The sequence below is a fragment of the Branchiostoma floridae genome, chromosome 3 (genome assembly GCF_000003815.2).
Source record: "Branchiostoma floridae strain S238N-H82 chromosome 3, Bfl_VNyyK, whole genome shotgun sequence".
Classification (NCBI taxonomy): Eukaryota; Metazoa; Chordata; class Leptocardii; order Amphioxiformes; family Branchiostomatidae; genus Branchiostoma; species Branchiostoma floridae.
Window position 1 is genome coordinate 2,377,729 of NC_049981.1, and position 17,249 is coordinate 2,394,977.

Consider the following 17,249-nt stretch of genomic DNA (forward strand, 5'->3'; position numbering starts at 1 on the left):
CTCAGGCAGCGAGCCCAAATTATATTAAAGCGGAAATTGTCCACGTTGACTATGAAAATGCTATGGCACCAGACGCGTTAGCTAGCCGAGGAATACACCTAGGCATAATATCTTATTCTCCAAGCAGAGGGTAGGCTCCGGCTTTTCTTTTACGTTAACTGGCTATATTTATTATCTATATTTTGTACCTTTGTCTGTCTCATGGTCAGAGCCGTAACTCTGCTTGGAGAGAAATGATATATATATATTACTTCCTGGCGACCTGTGGCGCCTGATTTAGGCTATCAACATATATCCAAATATGGAGCATGACAAGCCATGGCTGTGAGAGCATATTTTGCTTCAACTTCTACATAGCTGCATGTAAAAGTAGCCTGGGTACCATCCGATTTCTACCAGGGCTCCTTACACTCACTATCCTATCGGATGGTACGCAGGGTAAAAGGCTACAAGGAACAGATTGTACCTTAATAGTCAGCTAGGGAGATGCCATATATTACTTTAAATCCTTGGTTAAGTTAAGATGATAATTGATCAGACTCTCTATATCTGTTGTCCCAACAAACGCCTTGAAGAGTTACTTCATACATATGTACTCTGTAAACTGTCTTTGCTAGGCCTCTATCGACGTAAACACCATGATGGTCAGTAGTAGACTCAGGTCTGATAGTTTCTGTTAGCTGGATATGTATTTTTTTTGCCAAGGTTATGTTCTCATGCGTGTCTGTGTGTCTATCTGTGATTGAGAACAACATTACTCAAGGTGTCATCGATGGATCTTCATGACATTTGGTATGTTGGCTGCAGGCCTTCCACTTCAGATATATTCTGGACATGCTAAGTATTATGGTCACAGGTAGATAGCTCTTCGGCTCCATCAGTTGTGACTGAGGTTTGGCTGACTGTAGGGGCTGATTTTGTTTTAAACTTTGGACGGAGCATCTGTTATATAATTCAAATTTGTTCATACTTTAAAATAAGATCTATATGATTTGCATAATACTAGTTCACTTCTTGCATTGATATCAGTAGGTCTTTGCATCTAGTGCTTTGTAAAACAGATGCTTAGTCAATCAATACCACAACAATCTAATATCATCAACACCAGATCACGTGAAACATTGACCCAACTTTATTTCCATTTCTTTTCCTCATCGTTGCAGCTGATTTGTCTTGTACAAATGTAGTCATGACAAACAATACACTGTCACGGCCCTCACGGGTTTGCCATATGCCTTAACTGGGCCACACCACAAACGTAAAGTGATACTTAAATAGGTCCACAATTTTATGGCGGCCCACAAAAATGATTGCAACTTAAACAAAACTTATATCTGAAACAGATTAAAAGTCACACCCTATTTGACAGATGATGTTACACAAGACTTTTGAGCATTTACTGACACAAGTTCCAGCTAGCGGTGCTGCCTTTAACATAGAAAATGCCCAAGTACGGTAGAACTATTGGCGTTCATGAGGCAGAGTGTACAGCATTACAGGAACAAGTCTACAGGTACATCTAACCTTAAATAGTAACACTGTCTTAGAATTTATTATCATCTCAAGATGTATCTTTCAAGAACTCAGCATTGCCTGAAGGTCAACAATAATAAAGTCGGACAAGTTGATACCACTAACCACTTACAGGTTGATACCCTTTACACACTGGCACTTACAGAAGTCACTATGTTTCTGACTCTAGGAAAGGAAATATAAGTAAGCGTTTTCCACAACTTTTTTGGTCCACGTCTCAACAGAAACTACTTCTAAGTAGACAAAAACATGGGAATAACGCAGCTATAGACATAAAGGTCTGACAAATGATTGATGTTTTTACTTTTTACTCCAACCACATAAGGAAGCAAGGAAGGAAAAGAAAAACGCACCTCATTTTCCTAACCTCAATGGTACATTGTACAAAGCCTATTTTTGAATACTGGGTGATCATGTTTCACATTGTTTAAAATATCTTTATTTGAGTCATCATTTAAGTACTCACATATCAGGATCAAAATTTCAAATTAAAGTGTAAACTATTACTCCAACTAAGGCAAGTGAAAAAAAAACCTACTGAAAACATCCCTCTCTACACTACACCCTGCAGTACTAGTACCTGCGGGCTGGTGGCGCCCTACTGTAGGGGTCAAACCTGTTGTCCTGTGCAGGCTTGTGCCTGTCAGGCCCGCCAAAGCCTCCGACGGCTGGCGCTCTGCTGAGGAGCTGGGTTGCCGGGGGCGGCTGTGCATGGTGCTGAGGTGCGGCACTGATGTAACCTCCCGCTGTCCGCTGGTGCTGCGACATCGTTCCCGCGCTGACGGCCAGGACTCCCCGCGCACCACCTCGGGACTCCACCTGCTGCTGCCCCATGGACCCCGGCCACCGCTCCCCCAGCCGGTTCACTGTCGGGTTCTCCAGCCCGCCCATCGGCCAGCCGTGTCCATCCGTCCCCGGCTGGCGCTGAGGCTCTGCCTTCCGCATCCGGTCCCCACTGCTCCAGTCGCGGGAGTCACCCCCTCGGGATGGGGCACTGCCTAACAGCCCAGGCCGGTTGTCACCCACACTCGAGATCTGCCGGTCATTGTAGGAGGATGCTGATGCTCGTGGTGCCGCTGCCCGGCTCCTGTCGTCAGACGGGACTGGACCCCAGTCGTCTCGCGGTGGGCCTGGCTCTCGGGGGCGGCGATCATCTAGGGGAAAACGGGAGTCGTGACTTTGCATTCCTACTGGAGCTGGCTCCCTTCCCCCATACGACATACTGCTAGTGGGATTACTCATACCTTTAGAGATGGGATCCATACCTCCTCGCATGGCGGCACTGCCCGCAACACGGGCTCGCCCGTCACGCCTCTCGCTCGGTAGGCTCCTCTCTGACTTCCACTCTTCCCGGGTCGGCCGGGGACTGCTACGGCGGTGTGGGCTGCGGGACCGGTCAGGGCGTTCTGCTGGGCGCTCTCTAGGTGGGACCCGGGTGCCGCGTGGCATCCGGTCTGGTTCAGGGGCGTGACCCCGGTCAGGACGGGCACCTCTATCCCGCGGTCCCGGTGGCGTGCGGCGGCTGGGAACGGTTGGGGTTCTGCGGTTGTCACGGTCACGGATGTCTCGCCGAGGCTCATCCCGCCGGGCTGGCTCATCACGGCGGGGAGGAGGCAGGTCATCTCGCCTCGGAGGGACATCTCGCGAGTTGTCATTGTAGCGGGACGGGGGCTGGTCGTCTCTGCGTTGTGTGTTGTCACGGCGATCATACCGTTCGACTCGGCGTTCGTACGGGTCAGGAGGAGGGGCAGCTGAACGGTGGTCAACATCACGTGTGTAGCCTGGGCCACGGTCACGGTTATCGTAGTCATTAAAGCGGTTTGTTTCTGGTGCGTTACGGTGGAAGTCACCCTCATATTGTCTCTTTGGTTCGCTCCAGTAAGAGTCCCTCTCACGAGGGGCCTCGAGCGCCCGCTTCAGCTGCCTGCGCTCCTCCTCAAGCTGAAGCTGGAGCCGCCGCGTCTCCTCCCGCTCACGAGCGATCCTCTCCTGCTCACGGGCACGCTCACGCTCAATCCGCATCCGTTCCCTCTCCAACCGCTCTCGTTCCTGCTTCTCCCGCTCCAGTCGCTCCCTCTCTCTCTGAAGTCGCTCCCGCTCTCGCTGGAGTCGCTCCCGTTCCTCCCGCTCACGCTGGATGATCTCCCTCTGTCGCTCACGCTCTCGTCTCTCCCTGTCAGCGCGGCGGCGCTCCATTTCTCGCAGCTCTCGTTCACGCTGACGCTGCCGTTCACGCTCTCGCTGCTCCTTGATCTTATCGAACGACAGGATCTCCCCCTGCTTCTCCTTGCTGCCTTTGCGAGGCTGCTGGCCATCCTTTTCCTTCGACTTAGAGTCCCGTTTACCGTCTTTCACTGTTACCACAGGCTCCCCCTTCTTCTTGTCCATGACAACAGTGCGAGTTCCTTCCTTCCCGTCCTTGTCTGTTCCTTCCTTCTCACCAGCCTCTTTGTCCTTTGCTGCTGTCAAGAAAGAAAAAAAAAAAACTGTTTGAACAGGATGACAGCATTGACTTTTCTAATTTTACTACAAGAACATAATACAATGTGGCACACAAGGAGCATGCATGCTGTATAGCACACATTACAAGCATACCGCATACAAAACAATGACAAATTCAAAACTCTTTAAAAAGAAACTGAGGATCTGAATGACTATAATTATTTAAATATGTATCAGTGAAAAAAAACAAGATAACTGAAAAGTTTTCATCAATCTAGTTTCAAGAAAGGCACCAGGGGTATGAAACCAGCACCCAAGAAGCAAGACAATGCAAGTGCTAAGTTAGTTAATGTGAACTTGATGCAGTCCATTTTACCTGGAGCAGCTTTGTCCCCGGTACTGCGGCGGGTCTGAGACGATGAGCGCTTCTCCTCATCCTTCTTCTCCTCCTTCTCATCTTTCTTGTCTTCAGGCTTCTTCTCTGCCTCCTTCTTGTCCTTGTCCTCCTTCTTGGGTGCTGGTTTCCGGGTGTCGGCAGATGGTTTCCGGGTGGAGCTGGAGCGGAGGTCTCTTTTCTCTGGCTCCTTCTTCTCAGGAGGCTTCTTGGAGGAGCTGGAGGGGTCGTTCTTAGCCTGCGGGGTTCCAGAGAAGGAAGTTTAGTTAATGCTTATTTATAAAAAATCATGCCTCAGAAAATTTTCTCCAGATTGTGCTTGTCTGTACCAGCTAGCAATAGTTTGTTCCAGCCTATGCTAGAGTGTACTTGTGCCAGTTGGTTTTCTATTACCCTATAGCATTCCTTAACAGTCAACATTACTACACTGCTGCAGTAGTCCTACTTACCCTCTCCACTGAGATCATTCGCCCGTGCAGCTCAGTACGGTGGAGGTGGGTGATGCATCGCGCAGCTTCTTCACTGGACGACATGGTCACAAAGCCGTAACAACGGGCACCTGGGCTGCGTGCGTTGGTCACCACCTTTGCCCCCACCACCTGTACATAGGCAGAACCACAGTGGTGAGAATTTCCTCTCAGCAAAGGCCCCATACGGTAGAATTACACTGCTGGGGAACATATCCTTTCAACAAAGACCCCAAAGGATACACTTTGTGCATTACTTGCGAGCATTTCCTTTCAGCATAGAACCCCTATGATACTTTTGGCAGGCTGAATGTAAGTTTTCAATTAGAATTATATCCTTCCTGATGTCTTTCTGAGGGACGACTGTGGTACAGACTCCCCTATGATACTTTGGACATCACCTCGTGACCTCATACACAAAAGAAATATCCCTGGCCCCTGAAAAAAGGTCATGAAGAAAACTAGACCCCCTAGACACCTCACCTTGCCATACTTGCTGAAGGCAGCCTTCAGGTCGGTGGCGCGAGTTGTTGAGGAGAGGCCGCTTACCCAGAGGTTCTTACTGCTGGAGCTGGAGCTGCTGTGGCGCGCTGGAACGACGGGGTAAACAAACAAACATTACACTTCCAACAAAAACTGGATATTATATATATATGCAAAGGGTCTGGACCTGAACCTCTGGAACTGAATTTGGATGTGAAACCGAACATGACTTTAGGTAAGCAGCACTACCACACACTACTCTGACACAAGCCAATATCATATGGATGGTAACAGTAACAAAGTTAACATTGGCTAATATAACATCATATCTTACCCTTCTCATCCTTGTTCTGCGGTGCTTTCGTGTCCTTTGCATCTTTACCACTGGCGCTATTCAGGGGAAGGAAGGGAGGACAACAGAATGTGAGCACGAGAAACTGGCACAATGTCTAGTATACAAACTCAGCGCTGAACCGATTTACGAGCCAAGATGGACACAACAAAACGACTGAAAGCTGTGAGAGAATCGTGTTGACAAGATTTAGTGTGCGTTTGTCTGCGCAGGTTTGCTAGTTACTGGGCTTGATTACTGAAACCTTAACTTTATGTTCTAAGATGTTTCTTCTAGTTCTACCATAATTACTTGAGCGGAAAGAGCAGAGACAGAGGGAAGACAATGGTATTATCTCTGAGGGCTTTCTCTTGTTGTCAAATGATCTGCCAAAGTCTTGAGACTATTCAGTGTCGCCTAAGAAATAGTTGTTAGATCTAAGGTTTTCTAGCTCCATGGCTTATCGGGACAGTCTTTAAGTGGTTGGTTCTAGTGTTAGGTGGAGAATGGCACAAGTTGGCGATGATGATACTAGACTGCCTGCCACCGCGTCGGACCATTGCATGCTACCATGGCAACCGGGCACCACACGTCTTCGACCTTCGCCAAGGGCACCCCTGGCAGGCCAGGTCACTATACAAGGTCAGGGGTCAAAGTTGAGTTCGAATCATCTCATTTCACCTTGTCCGGGCGTTACAATAGTTTAACTTAGAACTGAGTACGGGAACTATAGGTACATGGAAAAAAAGGGTGGAATTTCACCATCAATGTAAGCAAGCATTACCACAAGCAGACCAACCTCCGAGTCCTCGCGCTAACACTCGGGCTTTTCTTGGCCGAGTTTTCTTTGCTCTTCTCTCCACCTGCCTCCGCAGCTTTCTTCCCTTCCTCGCTCCCTTTCCCCTCCTCAGCCTCCTTCTTGGCGCCCTCTCCTTCCGGGAGGTCGGCAGCCTCCTTAGTCGTCTCTTCAACCTTTTCCTGCTCCTTGCCTGACTCCTCGGCAGCGGGAGCACCTTCCACAGAAGACTCCGCGTCCTTGGGCGTGTCCAGGAGGTCGGCGTCAAGGTCAGCGATCATCTGGTCGTCGGCGTGAACCACCAGCGAGATGTTCTCTTCTTCGTCCTTGGAGGCCGTCGGCGCGTGCATCTCAAGCAGGTCCTTGGTCGTCAAGGGGAACGGAACGGGGGCATCTCCCGGGGCGATGACCTTTGCCCCGGCAGGCTTGGCTGGCTCCTCCTTGGGTGCTTTCTTGTTGTTGCTACCTTCTTTGTCTAAAACAAGTGAATGGATATTAAATGGTGTGAGACCCACATGCAAGTCTGAGGGAGCTGCCCAGCACGACCACAACGTCTTAGGCCTGCTCAAAAACGTCTTAAAGAAAATAGTCAATTCCTTACAACCAGAGCTAGCAACAGCTTACCATGTGAACTTACCTCGCATGTATTACTGTATCTACATGAGGTATGGCAGGGGGACGTTAAATACTGCAGATACTGTGTTGCTGAACTGTGCAATGCTGTGTGAACTTTAACCTTTAACCTGTAACCTTGTCAGGGTCCCAGATGCTGCAGAAAGCTTGTTCCTCACATTCAGACATGACTGCCCCCCCTCCCCCTCTCTTCCCTGTGTCTCTCATTGCTCCTTCTCTGTAGCCAGTCAGTGTTCCAACATTGCCATGACGACCCTTGGTGTAAGCTGCCGGGATGGTGGAGTAGCTACCCGATGCTGTTGTCTTCTCAGTAGTCTCAACAAATGTCTCTGCCAGTCCAGCTGACCCTGAAGGATTCCTGGTGTGGTAGATTGTCTGGAAAGAAGCCTTGGTGACAGCGTGTTGAAAAGTTCCCATGATGGTGAGAAACATTTTTCTTCTGGACAAAGTTGCCAAAGGCCACCAGATGTCCTGTTCATTTTCAAATCTTCCTCTTCTCAAAGTCCTACTTGTCTTCTTCTCCCCGCCCCTCTTCCAAGGAAGTTCCCTTTGAGAAGTTTCCACCTTGTTCTTCTGGCAGTTCCTAAGGATCAAAAAGTCTGACTCGTTGCTTGTTCTACACAGAAAGTCCCCGCTCTGCACAGAGACAGCAAAGTCACGTCATGTTGGTCGCTGCCAATCCTGTCCCCGTTTTCACAACTCTTTTGGCGCTGCACACCTTTGGGTTACCATGGTGATGATCTGCATGTTGCCATGGCGATGATTTCTCTAGTGGTTGTCAACAACGTTTGGTTGTTTCCATGGTGGAGCAAAAATGTTGACGAAAGGCACGGCAGACACCATGGAGACCGCTGGTAGTGACCGTTGTTGTGGCAACGACCCCTTCATCGCTATGGTGGCATCACCATGGAGACGGAGCTTGAGAAGAGAAATGTGGAGGAACAAGCTTTCTTGCAGCTCCCCTAAAAAGGTCTATTGTATTACCACCTCCCTTGTTATTTACCCAGGCCATGGGGACATTGCACAGGGATGTTCAGTTGGACCAATCCTGTGGTGAGCTAAGGTAGGGCCACTGGTTTACTTTACGGATGTTGGGATTCTCTTAGGACACTGGGGTTACCTAAGGACACTGGGGACACCTATGGACACTGGGGTTACCTTTCTCCTCTGCGGGGGGTTCTGCCTCGCCCTCTCCAACCTCCTGAAACAGGTCACATAACTTCTGTTAAAAATCAGCACAAGATTTACAGGCAGATGGCCAAACCCCTTACCACTGATCTTCTGAGTTACAGGAATGACAACTTTGGGATGAACAGTCATAATGGTTCCCACAGGGGGTTGAAAACATGTCAGGAGTTGAACAGTTCCAGCATAAGAATGTGACAGCAAAAAAACAAAACTTAAGACTACAAAATAAGAAATCCAGCTAAAAATATGTTAAACAATGGAATCTAAATGTAGCAGAAATACAAACATCAATACAAGTAAATCAATAGCAACATGAAAAGCAATAATGACAGGCTACAGTTCAGTTCATGCCTTTCTACAATATAAAAGAAAACACGAAAGAAGTCAACCTTTTAGGGAAGCAACGAAAACAAATAAGATGGCATAGAAAGCAACAAGAATGAAGATTCCTTAGATGAGAACTATGGAGCATATCACTCATAAAAATGTCATTTTGCTACTAACACATAAATAGATTTGTTGTCTTCAATGCGCAAGGCTTTGCAGCAGGAAAAAAATACAAAAGTTCAAAGGTCAGCAGAAGAGAGCATGATGGGAAGAATGGCATGACACTCACATCCTCAGTAAGAAGTTCTTCTTCCTGTTCTGCTGACAGGGCGACATCGTCCGCGGTCTCTTCCGTTTCGTTTAGAACCTGCACACAAACACAGGACAACCCTGTACCACTATTTTGTAATGTGCACAAACACACAAGACAACCCTGAAGCACTGATCTCTACTCCCACCAGTCATACTGTACAATAACTACAGTCATACATAGAAAATAATGAATCCAGGTATGAATATTCTTTAGTCCTAGATGTACACTGGACAAGATTCCTGTGATTTTACACAGATGTCTGACATCTAAAACATCTGCAAATTCACAGAATTCTAGAAGTATTAGTATTATTCATTTATTGTTATCTATGACAGCAACAAAAATGATGTGATTGTCAAAACAAGTATGTAACCATTGAAACAGTTGTATTTAACTTAAGTAGGACTAAACCGATTTGACTCATGGATGACATCCGCTACACCCCCCACAACTGATGGGAGGGTACAAAGAAGGCTCAACAAATGGCTAAACACACAGAACACTACATACCAAACATTCTTTATTTCTGATCTTTCACATCTTCCTTGATTTTGGAATTGAATTTGGCACTCTATTCTCTGACATTTTTGCCTTACTACTAACTTGAAGCACAAATTTGCTTGTTTTATAATCTCTTTGCACAAATTACAGTGTGGTCAAAAAGTTTCTTAAACAGGCATAATTTGATTCACATGTCATCCATACAATCAAGGCAGTAAGGCCTTAGTACTATGTCCTGCTTCCCACCCTGTTGTGCAATGGAAACTCAGTCGTCAGACTGATACCATAAACAAGTTTGGCACAACTTGACACCCTTGCTTTGACTATTGCAACATTCCCAAAGAGAGAATGGATGGTACAGGTAGTTTGGAATGTCTACCGGGCCAGTGAAGGTATGAAAGGAAAGAAGTATTGCATTAGAAGAAATGTTCGCCGTGACTTTTTCCCCCACAAAAATTGTCTTCTGCCCCCCTACCCACTTGTTTCCAAATTTCCCTTTTTAGTTCTTATGGTATTTTCTGTACTCTGTAAACATACCAATTGCAACGTCTTGCAATATCTCTTGGTATTGTATTGTTGATACTGAGTTTTGTGATCTGGATGTCTTGCAAAAATGCCACAAAATACATGTAACACCAAAGGAAGACAGACACTGGGACTAAAGAAAAACTGTCAAACTTGTTCCTGAATGTATCCTGGCAGTATGCTTTCAACTGGATGCTAATCATACAGCAATTTCTGTATTTGCACTATGGCTTTAGAAACACTTCAAAATTTATAGGATTTTCTTAACTCCCAGTGCATTTTCATACAATAACAACAGTATAACATTAAAACGATATCAACGGGCCCAGCTGAACGGGCCACAAGATCAGCAATGTCAAAAAACAGGACAACAATATGATTTACAAAAAAAACAAAACTTAGCCAAGTTTATTGTTGACTGTGTCTTTACAAAAGGCTTTGATGGAACAAACTTTCTCAGCTTTTGATATCAACAAGAAAAGGTACAAAGTTAAAAACAACAGCAGTCCAACCGTCAAACAATGAAGCCTAAGCAACATTGTAACTAAAACTAAGTAAAAGCACTACAAGGAACTAAAACACTGGTACATTTGAACTGAACATAAAACAGCATCACGTGCAAACCAAACTGTGTTCTGACCACAACCCTTTACCTGTCTGTGGTGCTTCTGGATATGGCTTCATGGGGACGACCAAAGGGCAAGTCTGATCCCTAACCTGGGAAACCATGGTTCGATTCCACAGCTGTTCACCATGATGTGGAAGACCTGGGCTTGATTACCTGGTTATCTATCTTAAAATCTCCTTTTCACCTGCCAAGGTAAGGCTATGTGTTTCTCCACCACAGCACAATGTTCCTTACCCAAATTAAACATGTACAGCAGTTGTAGTGTTCAGACTACATCCTATAGTTGGGCTGGAGCGCCACTAATCTCTTAAACAAGGTAAACCTAGAACGTGCAGAAGCGGCCCCTGCAGGCCATGGGCAGTACTGCAGAGCTGGCTTTACCTTGTCCACCAGGCTCGCAGCATCCATCTCCGTTTCTGTGGCCTCCTGGCTGTCCTGTGCAGTGGCGCCTTCTGGCACCTGCCCTTCCCCTGCGGCTGCCGTGTCCGGTGGTGCTGCGGTGGATTCGGCCGCCACGTCAGCGGTTTCAGAACTCGGAACCTCTGCACTCTCTTCAGAAACTTCCCCCTTCCCTTCCTCTCCATCTGTCGGCGTGGTAACAGTCTCCGGGGCGTCGCCAGTTTCCATAGAAACCGCATCTGCAGGAACCTCCTCTGGAGGGACCTCATCCTCCCCGTTCACAGTGGAGGTTTCCTCTGGCTCAAGGTCGTCCTCTCCAAGGTCGTCGATCGTATCCATCTCCTGCTTTATTGCACAACATCGGTCACTATGGACACCACCCATAACCATGGAAACCACCCATATCACCCTCTCATCAACAATCCAACCATTCTCAGCTTGATACTTAAATGCGATTGGACTGCACAAATGATGTGTTACTTCATTTCTACATATTGGGGTTGAACTAACTGCATCTACCATACAAGCCGACTTGGCAGCAAGGGGAGTTGAGCTTATCAAGCAGAAATCAAAAAGAACTGAAAAGCAGTGCAGGGGAGGGTATAGAAATGTCCCCAGAACTATCAAAGTCAGGTTTAGTCTGCCTGTTAGGACAACACTTTTCTCCAGAATCATATCTATATAACAGCCCAACTGACAGTACTAAAACCTTGGGGCCCCTCTTCTTTACTCTCCATGGAAAAATCTCACCCAACCTCTTTCAACAGAAACAGTTCAATCTTTGAAGCGTAAAAGGGGGCTTGCCAACTGGAGAATTTTAAAAGAAAAAGGGTCCCACGATGTAGAATCACAACTGGAATTTCAAAAACTTCCCTTAACATGATTTGTACTGACATGAAGTATTCCACCTTGAGTCTTGAACGACTTGAAAATCACATGATCAACGTTTACAACAGAGTTAAGGTAACGCCTGCACCGGACAGGGAACGGCACTATTCTCATTGGCACTACAGCGGGTCATATTCATGCATGAGGTATCTGCGCAACCCCTCATTTCCACTAGAGGCTGGAATCGCTGTGCAACCAAACATTTGACAGGTTGCTCATCTACTCCATAAAGAACAAATCTTTCTTTTTTAAGTTTTTGTGTGCTTTGTTGCCATTTCATATCCCAATCATAAAATCAGGGGTCACAAAATTCAGATATGGGTTTATCAACAACGGCTCAGCGATGGCTGTCTAGTGGAATGAGGGCCTAAGCGAGTGGGCCTCTAGAATTAGAACAGCCCTGAAGCATCAGACTCTGTCTTGAAGGTCATAACGCTGTCCTGAAGGTCGTACCTGATCTATGGAGTCTTCCTCGTCAAGGACATCCAGATCATCCATAGGTTCATCCTTCAGTGACAGGCTGTCGGGAACGTCAGCCGCCTCCGTCTCCATTCCATCTTCAGCCGGCTCTGTGCTCGCTTCTTGTTCTTCTTTCTTAATGCGGCCTGGGATGGGCGGCAGATACAAATACAGTCAAACCTGGTCTACCGACCACCTGTGCATAACGACCCACTGTCCACTACGACCGCCGAAAAGCGGTCCCTTGAATTTTCCCATAGACGTAAGCATTAACATTTCTGTATATGACGACCACTGTCCATCGCGACCACGACCACCACTAAAGGCGACCGCACGTTACCTAAACACTGCCAAAACGACCGCGGCATGTGATTTTGTCACGCTACTTTAATGTTCACGGCGAAAAATGAGCGTAATTACCACAAATTATGCCCCCTCCCATTCTCATTACTTCTGGATCGGCACTTCACTATACAAATTTTCGGTGGCTTCGTGATGAGAATCTCAGGCTAAAATGCCATTATATCCAGGGAGCAGACATGAAAGCGTTTAGTTTCACCAGGCTTTTCGAAGATAAACTAAAAAAACGCATTTTCTGTCATAATAAAACATCTGACTCGCTGTTCTTCCCGAGAAATACGTATTTTGCACAGCGCGGTTCTGAATCGCGGCGTCTGCAGGTCGGAAATACGCTCCTCTGATTGGTTGAAACCACCAAAACAACAACAACTGCATGTATAATATCGGGGAATCCCCGGCAATCTCGCGCTCTGATTGGTTGGAGCGGTGCATCATGGGAACTTTGCTGCCAGCTCGACGCCATCTTGTTTCAAAGACTTACGTTTTAAAACGCAAAAGAACGCTATTTTCCACGATTACGTAGCACCATCCTAGTTGAAAATGCATAATCCAAAGAACTTTTCGTGGAAACATGTGTTAATATGTGAATTTATGGTGTCTCAAGCGTAATTTTGGGTTTCGATGCAGCCGTAAAGTGTGCTGAGAGTTAGCGTGGGTTTCCAAAATATACCCCGAAAATAATGTCGCATTTTTCATGTCACACAAAAACAAAACTCCCAAAAAGAAGAAGCCTGCAACATTTTCTGATCATAGCGATTACGTTTTGGGTAGAAATGTTCGTCGATGTGCCGGCGTGCAGCTGCGTGATACCTCAGTTACAGAATATTTGTTGTCACATTAGGGCCGCGGTATGAGAAAAAATTATGCCAGCCCCGGCACGGCACGCTGCAAAAAGCCAGACGAATTACCACCGTTTTTCTTTTTCAAATTATTCTTATAATATATCTATTATAAATATCATTACAAATATAATGCTTTTTAATACGAAGAATAACATAAGTATACGTAATTTTAGCATTATATAACATCGTGTTATCTTGTAAATAATAAGAAAGACAAATGCGTTTCATGCATAAATTATCGATGTTCTGACTTGTCAGTTTCTTTACTGTCGCCACGTTGTTTTCTATATAAAGACCACCTATGTATGAAGACCACTTTTGCTGGGTCCCTTGAGTGGTCTTCTTATACAGGTTTGACTGTACAGTCAATTCTCTTAAATTTACTATATCTATTTCATCTAGTCACACCATGCCATTTCTTGGTTGTCGGATTAAAAAAGAAAAATACTGAACTGTAAAAACAACAGGAAAACGGAGGATGATGGAAAGGACGCATAGATTGATAGAGCAAACATGGCTGAAATCAGTTTTCGTCCCAGCCCTTCCCAATACTTTCTTCTAGTTCCTGGTTACATTCGAAATGCATGTTCGCTTGTCAAGAACTCACAGACACAAAATACAACGAACGCAAAAGATTCACAAATTGACAATTATCAATAACCAGCTGCAACCAGAAGCCTGTTCAGCTAGTGCGTTGCACACACAGACTGTGATATTACCAGAAGTAGCTATCAACACAAGCCCAAAGCTGTAACTAAACCTGGGGACCCGTACTTGTACCTAAAATTCGCTTGGGTGCACAGCTCTACCCCTGGGGGTTTTCTGATCTTTACTTACGGACAGGTGTTCTTCTGGCTCCTGCTGCCTTCTTAGCTGACGCAGGCTTCTCCCCAGCCTCAACCTCAATCTCATTAGGATCTCCTCCCTCATCTTGGATAGCCTGGGCAGGGAATAAAGTTTTTTTGTAACATGCTGAGTATGTGTGAACACTAACTCTGAGACAACAAGAGTTACACAAGAAGCCAGATTGGTGAAATTAGTCAAACTGCAGGTTAAATAGTTTTGAACTAACTGCAACTAAGTTTTTCACTGAAACTACGCAGCTCTTATTGAGGGATTGTTAAGGTATCTCGGTTGGCTAAATTAGCATTTTGACCTTCCACTGTTTTCTTATTAATGAATTAAGAAAGAATGGAGCCATAACGAATGTTGATAGATGGGCATTAAAGAATTCTAAATCTGATTTTTTGGGGCCAAATTGATGACGTCATCATTTTTATTACCTCTGATATTATTTTTTTCTATGACAAAACACAGCACTTTGGTACATACCACAGTAATGAAACTTCGTTTTTCGTTGCATAATGATGGAAGCTACAACCGTAGTGTTGCGCAAACTGATATCTACTAACTATCTGTAGTTATTAAGAATTAAATTTTTTTAATTAGATGAAAACAAACATTTTCTTATTACTACAGATCATTAGTAGATATCAGTTTGCGCAACACTACGGTTGTAGCTTCCATCATTATGCAACGAAAAACGAAGTTTCATTACAGTGGTATGTACCAAAGTGCTGTATTTTGTCATAGAAAAAAATAATATCAGAGGTAATAAAAATGATGACGTCATAAATTCGGCCCAAAAAAAATCAGATTTAGAATTCTGTAATGCCCATCTATCAACATTCGTTACGGCTCCATTCTTTCTTAATTTATTAATAAGAAAACAGTGGAAGGTCAAAATGCCAATTTAGCCAACCGAGATACCTTAAGTCTTATTCTATTCAATCTTAGAAACATATGGGTAGGGGCTAAGCAGTATTAGAAGCAGATGAGTCCTTTCAGCTTGTAGTGTACCTGTTGATGTGTTGGACAGACAGACTTCAAAAACTTCTTTTTTTTTCTCAAGAAATGTGTAGAAACTAGGAGAAATGTCTGAGGGGAAAAAATCTGAAGACTCAAAAAAATATCATACAGTCTGAATTACAAGTAGCTTTTTTCCATCTATCTGTTTTAACTTTGTTCTCTTTCTAGATCATCAATGTATCATTAAAATCTTTGCACACAGCTGCTGATCAGGCTTTTTGTACGCCAGCAAAAGGAAATACATATACAAAGAAAATGGATTACGAGACAAAGGAGCCAGATGAAGGAAGAGGAATATATAATCCCAAGCTGTTAACGTTTGATTCAATCATGCGAACGTAAGCTTCCCAACATCTGGTTTTCAGATTGATACAGGAAAGTTGTGTTTAAATAATAATGGACAGGAAACCTCTCCTAACCAGCAGCAGAGATAATATTGTACTTTCTCCTTTAATGTTTCTCCATGCTGACGTAATGCCTTGTAACAGGTGCACGATAATTTATACATCTTAGGCACTCTCAATTAAACAGCTAAAACAGTTTCTAATTCAGTAGTAATTGTGTCACGTCACAAACTGCAAAGTCTACTTGCCAAACCTGTGATTTTATGGGTGTTAATAACTGCTATATAGAAATATATAAATAAAAAAGGATGCAGTGGAACAGCTGAAACTGACTATTCTGAAACGGATATCTAAATCAAACATACAAAATTGACTAGTTCACATATTAGTGTGTACGTATCCATGTGCCATCATGTAACAGTGACTACTGTAAATGATATCGGGTGTATTTTGCAGCCAGTAGGTACCCAAAGTGAGGGTAATGAGGCTGTTTAACGTGGTCGAGGCACCTCCTCGAGCACGGGACCCCCGTTGAATTCAAATTCGCAGGGATTTAATTTCGCGGTAGCGGGAAAAATGAGTTTTCGGGGTGGTTTTAAACCACCGCGAAAGTTTCTGCATTTTTACAGTATATGGTAATATTTAGATACCTTGATATAATTTTAGATAATTTGTATCAAATTCAAAAGCTTTCACAAACATATCAGTCTATTTGATTTAACAATCATTGTCATCTTCTGTTTTAAAAGTAGAAATCGCATAAAAGACAAACGGAACCCTGGTATTATTCTTTAATTTCATTATTTTTGTACCATGTGGGGAGCCATCTGATCACGTGGTCACGGTTGGCGCCACGAAATGGCGTGTTTATTTCTCAAATAATTAGCTTCGAAAAGTCGCTGAAAAAACGCTGCTACAGCAGCTTGAATCTCACACACCAGGTTCCAAAATAATCTCTATAAAGTACAGTCTCATGTAAATACAGAATGAGCGCTAAAAATATCAATATATTCTGAATTTCTCTGATTATCGGATATTTTTCTAAGCCCAACCCACGCCGGCGTAAAGAAACAAAAGGACCTGCCATGTTGGTCGTCACTCGAGAGAAAATTTTACCTGAATAAAAGTCAACATAGCCAAAACCTTACCTTCTTTAATCTCTCTATCAGTACGGGCTTTGTTCCTCCCTTTTCGAGGCCTCTTTTCTCAAGTTCTTCCCTCAAATCGACGACTCGAAGCTCGCTGAGTTTTTTCTTCTCAATCGCCATTTTATCGTCTGAGGGAAGTGAAAATGTCCCGGATGTTCATTCCCAGGGCTCTGTGCGAAGTCAGAATGTACCATACTAGTATTTAGATGGGGGTGTTTGCTGCAAAGGTAAAATAACATTATGTTCGTTAGGTTCATAAGAAAGCATGTTTTGGAATAAGAAAATATTCTTTTATATCACAATTATTCATTTGTTATGCTGATTTTTTGTTTAAAAGGACTTTCCATTATTTGTGACTACCTATCTCTAATTTAGTGCC

The 17,249-nt window shown here is 44.6% G+C and overlaps 1 protein-coding gene across 7 annotated transcripts; it reads right to left on the minus strand.

Annotated features, from left to right (window-relative positions):
• Positions 1-1,577: 1,577 nt before the first annotated feature.
• Positions 1,578-17,058, minus strand: LOC118410780 (scaffold attachment factor B2-like). Of its 7 annotated transcripts, none has more exons than XM_035812587.1 (13): positions 16,871-17,058; positions 14,347-14,449; positions 12,302-12,453; positions 10,943-11,305; positions 8,884-8,961; positions 8,238-8,280; positions 6,435-6,921; positions 5,654-5,709; positions 5,320-5,426; positions 4,819-4,968; positions 4,352-4,607; positions 2,799-3,995; positions 1,578-2,687 (listed from the first exon to the last, which is right to left on the minus strand). In XM_035812587.1, the coding sequence occupies exons 1-13, from the start codon at positions 16,988-16,990 to the stop codon at positions 2,107-2,109; spliced, it is 3,693 nt and encodes a 1,230-aa protein (XP_035668480.1). In that variant the 5' UTR covers positions 16,991-17,058; the 3' UTR covers positions 1,578-2,106. The 7 variants fall into 7 exon arrangements, with proteins under 7 accessions (XP_035668480.1, XP_035668479.1, XP_035668476.1 ...); XM_035812586.1 differs by having other exon boundaries at positions 2,778-3,995; XM_035812583.1 differs by having other exon boundaries at positions 1,578-3,995; positions 10,943-11,302.
• Between the last annotated feature and the right edge of the window lie 191 nt (positions 17,059-17,249).

Coding starts and splice junctions, on each gene's coding strand:
- LOC118410780 (XM_035812582.1), bottom strand. CDS start 16,990: ATGGCGATTGAGAAGAAAAAACTCAGCGAGCTTCGAGTCGTCGATTTG. Junction 4,969..5,319: donor CCTTCAGCAAGTATGGCAAG/GTGAGGTGTCTA, acceptor GCCTATGTACAG/GTGGTGGGGGCAAAGGTGGT. Junction 4,608..4,818: donor GAATGATCTCAGTGGAGAGG/GTAAGTAGGACT, acceptor GGAACCCCGCAG/GCTAAGAACGACCCCTCCAG.